This window comes from Otolemur garnettii, unplaced genomic scaffold (assembly GCF_000181295.1).
Source record: "Otolemur garnettii isolate 467f Iridium unplaced genomic scaffold, OtoGar3 scaffold00044, whole genome shotgun sequence".
Classification (NCBI taxonomy): Eukaryota; Metazoa; Chordata; class Mammalia; order Primates; family Galagidae; genus Otolemur; species Otolemur garnettii.
The window spans coordinates 6,694,440-6,703,833 of record NW_003852439.1 but is presented as its reverse complement, the minus strand read 5'-3'; the positions used below and the strand labels follow the sequence as shown (position 1 = coordinate 6,703,833).

Genomic DNA, 9,394 nt, shown 5'->3' with positions numbered 1-9,394 from the left:
ACAGGCGCCCACCACAACGCCTGGCCATTTTTTTGGTTGCAGCCATCATTGTTGTTTGGCGGGCCCGGGCTAAGGATTTGAACCCGCCACCTTAGGTGTATGTGGCTGGCGCCTTAGCCGCTTGAGCCACAGGTGCCGAGCCATAGGTGTGAATTTTAAGACTACAGAGCATAAGATGAGTGACTCTGGATTATTTTTTTTGAGACAGAGTCTCACTATGTCATCCTGGGTAGAGTGCCGTTGCGTCACAGTTCACAGCAACCTTAAACTCTTGGGCTTAAGCAATTCCCTTGCCTCAGCCTCCGGAGTGGCTGGGATGTGACTTTGGATTATTGATGAGTCCTGCCCTGTGCCTATGCAGACCTGCCTTGAGGATGCAAGCCTCACATCAAAACAGACCTAAGGAGCTAACACAAGCTTGATGGGAAAGGTATGATTCCACCTGGAAAAGAGGATGGGAGGACCAAGCAGAAAGAGCTGAGGAGAGATGAGAGGCATCTGTTCAGACACTCTTGGGCAGTAACAAACAGACCCAAATGCTACCATGGAGTACTCTAGTGGAAAGAGCACATAGGGAGGTTAGTGGTATGGGCACTGGTGGGCTGCCTGTCTCTGGCCAAGCTCAGAGTTTAGGGGGGAGAGCGTGCTGTGATCAATTGCTCTGAGCCACATGTCTCTAGGCCCAGGAGAAGGCAGCCTACATCATGGGTCAAAGTACTACACAAGGGCAAGGTCCCTGGCTAAAGCACCTGCCCTTCTCTGGGCCTCTTGCTCCAGGTTTCTGGACTCCAGCAGGTAGAGAGGCTGGGTGTGAACTGGTTAGTCACCATGGAGTCTGGCTGAGTGGTAAGGCAGGGCCACCAGAGATTGACACAGGAAGGGACAAGCTGGGGCCAGCCTGAGGTGAGGGGCCACCTCCACATGTCAGTGGATCTTCTTCCACTCACATTTGTAGGGCAGATTTTTTTGTGCTCTTCTGGCAGGCAGAGCTGAGCAAGTTAGGAGCCAACTGGGACAGGACTCACCTAGGGGGCTGGCAGGCCCGTGGCCAAGCCACTGCAGGGTTAGGGATGGAGAGCCGCCTCTCAGGAGGGACATGCTGAGGTCTCCTGGGGGTGTAGGCCTCCTTTGGGAATGTCCACTTGCCCACCTTTGACTTATTTCCCCCACCTGCAAGCAACTGCCTGCAGCATTTGCTGACATGTTATCATGTACGACAGAGTTCCACCCTGTGCCCTCCTGTCTTAGACAGGGCTGTGTCTGCTTGGAGCTTGAAGGCCAGTGCAGTGATCTCGGTGTCACCTGTTGGTGGGTTGAAAGGACTATGACAGCTCCCATTATTTAGAATTTAGAGTGGAAAAGAACCTGAGGGGTTCCCAGACCAGTCTGCTGAGGGCTGCTGGCTCTGGCTTTGCCCAGCAACAAGAGATCCCTCCCCCACTTCTGGCCTCTCCTGCTAGGCAGAGATGGGACCTATTGGCACCAAAGACCCAGGGACAGACCCTGGGTAGGTGTGAGGGCAAAAATTTGGCCTTGGACATGCCCACTCCCCCTGTCCCCACATCTCCTCTTCCATTCTACCCCATGAAGTACCCAGGGATCCTGAGCCTGACTGTGACCTTTTGCTGTACCCCGCTCCCCAAGGTCCAGCCATGTTCCTCTTGTCACTGACTCACAAGCAGCAGCTGTGGCCATGTAGGCTGGGAGGCCTGGGTCCTCAGACTCCCTGGGCCTCAGTTCTTCCACCTGAGAAGTGTTGCTGGCAGGCAGGGAGCTCAGCGTGGGCTGGAGCCCTGCACTGTTTGTGGACATGTGAGTTGGGCTGGGAAAGTTTTAAAGAACATGCCATGGGCATTTTTTGCTAATAAGACCCCCCTAACCAGATGTGGTCTCTTCCCCTTAGACTTCTTTATGGTGCTCCTGTGACTACAATGAAACTTGACCTCCAGTGGGCTACCCCGTCCTGCCTTCACCAAGCCCCTTGGAGCCCATTCCCACCCCAGCCCCTGCCTTATCCATGCCTTTGGTGTGGGGTGCTGTATGTGGCCACCTCCACATCACTGCCCTTTTCATGTGGGAAGTACATGCCCAGGAGGCAAAGGCCTGTACCTAAGACTAACACTTGGACACCCCTGTGCTGCCCCTATGCCCAGCCATCCCTCAGTGCCCTCTCAGCAGCCCCCCTAGGTAGCACCTGGGGGCTGAGTCCTACCCCACAGGGATGTATGAGGAGTCCTCGGGATGCCCTTCGGCTGAGCTGCAGGGCATCAGTTTTAGATCCTGTCAGCCCTGGGGCCTCAGCCAGGGTCTTGGCCTGACTAAACTAGAAGAAAGAAGTCTCTTGTGGTCTGAGCCCAGAAAACCTATGGCCTCAAATACCTTGGGGGGAGCTGGGGCAGGTCCAAAGAGCACCCTGATCTCAACCCACAGTCCCCTCAGAGGAAGAAGCCAGCCTCTGCATGTGCAGTAATAGCTTTAATCAGTGGTGAGCCCCCACCCTTCAGGCAGGAAGAACCAGTTCTCAAGGAATAGAAGCAGGAGCAGTGTGCACATATGTGATCGCTGTGTCCCCACACTGTCTCCTGGCGACTCATATGTACAATGAGAGGGGAGCAGGACACAGCTCCATGTCTCCAGGGCCAGACCTGGGCACAGAGATGCAGGGCTCCAATATTTATATATTATACATATATATATTTCATGTGTATACAGATAGTTTTCTCTCTTGAAAGTATTAAAAAAATTGATCAACCTTCAATCTATAAAAAATACCTACTCTACAAGATAGAAAAATCTCTCCTCCAAGTTTACACTGATTTACATCCAAGGCTTTCCCCAAAATGTACAATACGAGGCAACATCTTAAATCTTAGTGTAGAAGCGAGGCTGCTGGGAGGGTGGAAGGAAGCAGGTCAGCACACGTGTGCACATGCCACGGAGGTGCCTCAGCCCACCCAGCAACACCCAGAAGCCCCGGCAGGCCCAGTAGCCCCTGTAGGAGGACACTACTGCACCAGGGAGCGGCAGGCGCAGGGCAGGACGGCCTCCCTCTGCCCCTGACATCCTTGGAGATATTTCCCTGACCCATCCTCCTGCAGCATTGCACACTTGGGAAGAACAGTAACTTCCAGAAGAAAACAGGGTTCCAGATGTTGGGTTCTGGCCCAGGAAATGCAGACTTTACCCAGGGCAGTGACAATGTGTAGAGAGGGTGTGGACTCCAGGTGGCTAGGGTAGGCCACACCTTCTGAGAAGCAGCACCTGCACCTGGGGGTCAGGGGGCTGGTGGCATCCACTTCGTCCAGGGAGAGAGTTCTACACAGTCAGAATCTCATGTCCTCATCTCAGAGTGGATGGTCCCACTGGGCTCCTGCCCAACCCCAAGAGGAGGGCTACAGCCCCCAAGGGTACTGTAGTAAGAGTTGGGCTGTGGGAATGGCCAAACAGCCTGAAGGAACCCTGGGCCCAAAGCTGGGCTAAAGTGCCCAAATCAGGCAGAGTGATGGCCTGAGCAGTTCAGGGAGAGCTGGGCAGTGACCACAAGCCAACCACGCCTGCCCATCCTTCCCACACCACTATATTCAATGTGAGGGACCAGAGGCCTGTATGCCACATAGGAATGGCTAGGCTTGGGCAGCACTGCATTGGGGTACATGTGTGGGCAAGCAGCACCCCCAGGGGGACCTGTCTTCTTCCTTTCTGACAGGGGTCTGCCATGAGGAGACCACAGAGGGGCTTGTGCCAGCCTGAGAAACTACCCAGCATCTCTGCAGAGAGGCTCTTGAGCCCATCACTGCTGAACAGAAGTATACACATCCATACTGGGCAGACTTGGAGCTGGGAGGCTCTAGTCTCCAAGAGGCCTAGCCACTCCTCACCTGCTGTAGGCTTCCCTTTCTCCCTCCCTTCTCCATGACCCTCTGGCCTCCTGCCCCAGTCTTCACTGGTCCCATCCCAGCTGCACAAGGGCTCCCTGGAAGCTCTCAGCTGGCCATGGGAACTGATGATCATCTCAGCTCCTCATGGTGTGACAGGCCACTCAGGGTGCTGGCAGAGTCCTAAATCCAGCCTGGGCTGGGTCTTCCCTCTACTTGACCTCTAGGATAGATGGGTTGGTCTCCATTATGGCCACGATGATCCTGTCAATGTAGTCCTGTAGACGGAAGTTGATCTCTTCCTGCTTCTGAATTGCTTCCATGAGCTGTAAGAAGAGCAAAGGGTGACAGCTGTGGCACATGAGCCACAGCAAACAGGCCACAGACCACACACTATAGCAAACAGGCCACAGATCATACACTCTAGCACACAGGCCATATGCCACAGTAAATAGGCCTTGGACCACAGCACACAGGCCACAGGCTACTGACAACAGTGGGTTGACAAGGTGTCCATTACCTCATCCCGGGAAACTGAGCTGATCTCTGCAGCCAGGGACTCTGAGAAGGCAGTAGAGAAGAGGCTCTTGGCACCCTGGATGCTGAGGGTTATGATCTGCCCATTCAGTTCCTCGTTCTGCTCCTTCAGACTACGGTTGTCCTGGGGGACATAACAGTGTCACAGCTAAGTTATTGCTCCTGCTGCTGGCTAAGCCTGGGCAAGACCTCCATCTTGGAGGCTGGCGCTCTATGTGCTCCCCTTCCCAGCTAGCCTTCAGGAAAGTTCTACAGGGGTACGTGGGTGTGTGTGGCCCATGCATGCTGCACCTGCTTCAGCCTGCGGACCTCCTGCTCCAGTTCGCTCTCCCTGGCACGGCTGTGGTACTCCTGCAGGCCCATGCTGCTGCTACGGCCCCGCCGCTGCTCAGCCTCCAGCTTGAAGAGCTGCAGGTGTTCCAGCTGCTTTCGAAGGTCCTCAATCAGCTGCAGGGCGACCGCAGGGTGAGCTGGGGCTCCAGGCACCAAGGGGACAAGTGTCAGCCATCCTTTGGCTTTAGAACCTTGGGGTCCTTCTGGCCACCCTCTCTCAGGAGGACGATGACATACACTTCCCTAAAGCTACTGTGCACCAGCAGCTGCGGTCAGGAGCAACATGGCTGCAGGAACAAAGGGCTCCTTGCCGCCTCCCCCCAGGGAGCAGGCTGCACCCAAGAGGTGTGAGGGCAGAGGACAACTCAGCACAGCACACTCACTCACCTCCTGGGTTGCCTCCTTGTCCCTCTGGAACTGGTGCCTCTCCTGACTTAGTCTGTCCCCCATCTTCCTCTTATTTGCCTGCTCCTCACTAAGCCGAAGTGTCAACTCTTCAATCTCATCCAGCAACTTCTGCTTCTCCTGCAAAGATGACACACCTGCATGGACACATGTCACCCACCCACCCCATCTGTCCCCCAGGACCATCTCCCAGTTCCCCAATGTCAATGTGGTAGCCCTAGTGCTTGGAGGGCTGTGGGGCTATCTTAGCTTTCCCACCAAGGCTGACCTGCCTCATGGGTGAGGTGCACTCCCCAGTGCTAGGGAGGCAGGAAGGGCCTTTGCATGAACAGGAACTGACCCAGTGGCTGTGGGCAACTCTAGCCTGGCTCCTCTAGGCCATGGGAACCAGAGCCTAAGTGGTCTTGGAACGCTCATTTTGGCACTTTCTAGAAGATCCTTGGTGAGAGAGGAGGGGAGAAGGCTTCTCAGTGAAGCAGGTGGGGGACGGGAGCCCCACGGTGCCACATGATTGACTGTTGGAATTTGCCCCACAAAGGACATCATTCCTAGAGTCAGACCTGTGGTCATGTAAGAGTGAACTTCTGGATCCTGTGGATCCTGAATTTATTGGGGAACTGGAGGCTATGCAAGGCCCAGTGTCTTCCAGCAGAGATGACAACCTGAGCCCTGAGCTGGCCTCATTCCCTAATACAGCACAGCAGGACCTAGTTAGCAGCAGCACCCAACCAGCACACCTTGGTCAGCTGTGTAGATGCCCTGCTTTGGCAACTTGGACTTAGCCTGTGTTGACTCCCTAGCTGGGGTGAAGAGCAGAGGGCAGAGGAAAGCCCTTGCTTAGCTCAGGAGCCAGGCACAGTGACAACAGACAGCTCACCTCCTCTAGGCGCTCGATGTTGGCCTTCAGGCAGGGTGTACACGACCGTAGCTCACTGTTCTCCTCATCTAGTTGCTGCAGCCTGTGGCATAAGAATAAGGCTGGAACCTGCTCCCAGGAAATGAACCTCCACAAAGGGAAGGAGGTCCTGTGTCCCCAGCAAGGCTTGCTAGGTGATTCATAGACACCCCCAGACGACCATGGCCAGTCCTTAGCTACCCCATGCAAGTGACTGTGAGCAAAGCTTTTACACCATTAGGTGTCAATAGCTTTTACACATACTTTGGGTTTTGTATAATTTTAAGCTTACAGAAAAGCTGAAGACACAGTAGAGTCTCTGTAGGCCCTGCCCCATTCTGTCACCTCTGGTGCTATCACCAGGGTGCACCCAGCACACCCATACTGGAACATTCTGTTGACCCACTGTAGACTCTGTGCGTTTCCCACCAGTGCTCTTTCTGCCCCAGGACCGCTGCCTCACCCCATGACCCTGGCAACTACATATTCCTCACATCTCCATCCCCTATCTGGTACAGTGCCCTGGGCTTCCCTACCTTTTCACAACCTTGATGGTTGGTCATGTAGTATGTAGAACATCCCTCAAACTGCATTTTATTAATTTTTTTTTTGAGATAAATTCTCACTTGTCACCCTTGGTAGAGTGCCCTAGTGTCACAGTCACAGCAACCTCAAACTTTTGGTCACAGCCATTCTCTTGTCTCAGCCTCCCGAGTAGCTGGGACTAGAGGCACCCACCACAATGCCTGGCTATGTTTAGAGACAAGGTCTCACTCTTGCTTAGGCTGGTCTCAAACCTGTGAGCTCAGGCAATACACCTGCCTCAGCCTCCCTGAGTGCTAGGATTATAGGTGTGAGTTACCATGCCTGGCATTGTCTGATTATTATTTTTTATTTTTGGAAATAGAGTTTTGCTCTGTTGCCTAGGCTAGAGTACAGTGGCCTCATATAGCAAACTGCAACCTCAAACTCCTGGGTCCAAGTGATCCTCCGGCCCCAGCCTCCCAAGTAGCTGGAACTATAGGTGCTCAACCACAATGTCTGGCTAAGTTTCCTTTTTTAGCAGAGATGGTCTTGTTCTTGCCCAGGTTGGTTGGTCTCTGATCCTGGGCTCAGGGATCCTCCCACCTCACCCTCCCAGAGTGTTAGGATTACAGGTGTAAGCCACCTCACCCGGCCTGATGTTTTCTTGTGACTAGACTGGGTGGCAGGTTTGGGAAGAAGCCCCTGCAGTGAGGGTCTTTCCTATCCCACCTGAGGACAGCTGGCATTCATAGGAATCTCATCTTCTGGGTGGGTGTGTCTTCCAGGTGCCCTCTACGAAGTCACTACTCTCCCACTCAGTCTGTCCTCTGAGCACTGGTCACTGAGGCTAGACACCCTCCAGGAGTGGGGGGGGGTCTACAGGTATTTGGAATTGTTTCATGAGGGAGACTTGTATTTTCAGCCCCATTTGTTTATTTATCAGTCACTGATTTGTGGCACTCCAGACTCATGCACTGTTTTTGAAACAAAGTTTCACTATGTTGCCCTCAGCTTAGTGCCCTGATGTCACAGCTCACAGCAACCTCAAACTCTTGGGCTTAAGCAATTCTCTTGCCTCCGCCTCCCAAGTAGCTAGGACTATAGGCACCCGCCACAACGCCCAGATATTTTTTGTTGCACTTGTCGTTGTTTTAGCTGGCTCAGGCCAGGTTTGACCCCACAAGCCTTTGTGTATGTGGTTGGCACTGAGCTGAGGACTCATGTACTTTTATTTTATATTCTGGGATATAGTCCAGTAATGTATTAGCTTGTTGCTCAAATCGTTCCAGTGTTGATCACTGAGAACTTTTAGTTGGCTCCTACGTCCTTCTGACATCAGGACACAATGTGTACCTGTGTGTTTGGTTTTAATTTGAGCACTTCCTTACTTTCTGGAACTATAAGATGCTCCAGGTTCAGCTTATATTTCCTCTGTCCCAGCCCTAGAATTGGCCATTTCTCCAAGGAGCCCAGTTCCTTTCCCTAGTCCAGCTGTCTTCACCATCCTTGTCACATTGCTGTCCCCTCTAATTCATAGTATCTGGTGTGAGATGGGAACTCCTGGGTAGCACAGGGCTGGCAGAGGGTGGGCCTTCAGGTGCCCTTGACCCAAGAGAGGGTCCTGCTTGACCCAAGAGAGGGTCCTGCTTTGCAGAACCAACTGTTAAGCACAGTGGCAAAGCAAATCCTTACATACTTTGCCCTGAGGATACCCTGGATGGCATCTGGTGGTCACCCCAGGAAGAAATAGGAGGTGACAGGATGTACAATGCAGTGGTACTGAGTGCACAAGGTGGGCAGGAGGCTTGCTCAGGAGAGTCTGTGATACTGGCCCCAAGTGCTCCTTGAGGGCCTCATGTGTAAAACAGGATGTCTAACATAACTACGGCCCTACCCCATAGACCCAGTGGAAACGTACCAAAGGAGATGGTACCTGATGCTCACAGATGAGAAGCACACACCTGTATTATTACCCCACTCAATGACAATGTGCCAAGGCCAGGTAAAGAATACTGACCCAGCTGTCCTACCTGCTGTCCCAGGAGCGAATCCCCCATGGTGGAACAGGTAAGGCAGCTGCCTGGCCCATGGTACAGCTCTCTGTCACCCACCTCTGAAAATGCCTGGAAGTTCTTAGATAAAATAAAAATGTATCTTCCTATCCTTAAGAGCAGGAAAGAAACACAAGCTAAAGAAGCTGGAATATAGCTTGGCACCCATAGCTCAGTGGTTAGGGTACTGGCCACATGTACCAGGGCTGGTGGATTTGAACCTGACCAGGGCCTGCTAAACAACGACAACAATAACAAAAAAATAGCCAGGCATTGTGGCGGGCACCTGTAGTCCCAGCTACTTGGGAGGCTGAGGCAAGAGAACTGCTTAAGCCCAAGAGTTTAAGGTTGCTATGAGCTGTAACACCACAGTATTCTACCGAGGATGACACAGCAAGACTCTGTCTTTAAAAAAAAAAACAAAAAAAAAATTTACTGTATTTTAGGAGGATGGATTTTGTTTAAGCTCATTAGTTTGAGACCATCCTGGCAACAGCGAGACCCTGTCTCTATTAAAAATAGAAAAACTAGGCTTGGCGCCTGTAACTCAGTGAGTAGGGTACTGGCCACATACACTGAGGCTGGAGAGTTCAAGCCCAGCCTGGGCCTGTTAAACAACAATGACAACTACAACCAAAAAATAGCCAGATATTGTGGCAGGCACCTGTAGTCCCGGCTACTAGGGAGGGTGAGGCAAGAGAATCACTTAAGCCCAAGAGTTGGAGGTTGCTGTGAGCTGTGATGCTACAGCATTCTACCAAGGGTGACATACT

General features: G+C 52.8%; 1 protein-coding gene across 2 annotated transcripts in view; it reads right to left on the bottom strand.

Annotated features, from left to right (window-relative positions):
* Window positions 1–2,456: 2,456 nt before the first annotated feature.
* Window positions 2,457–9,394, bottom strand: part of RAB11FIP3 (RAB11 family interacting protein 3) — a 115,414-nt gene continuing 108,476 nt past the window's right edge. For both annotated transcript variants that reach the window (XM_023513811.1, XM_012805848.2), the window contains 5 exons: window positions 6,028–6,109; window positions 5,133–5,270; window positions 4,704–4,859; window positions 4,396–4,536; window positions 2,457–4,201 (listed from right to left, as the gene is read on the bottom strand). In XM_023513811.1, coding sequence (XP_023369579.1) covers window positions 4,088–4,201; window positions 4,396–4,536; window positions 4,704–4,859; window positions 5,133–5,270; window positions 6,028–6,109 — 631 coding nt within the window. In that variant the 3' untranslated portion in view covers window positions 2,457–4,087. The remainder of the gene's footprint in view (window positions 4,202–4,395; window positions 4,537–4,703; window positions 4,860–5,132; window positions 5,271–6,027; window positions 6,110–9,394) is intronic.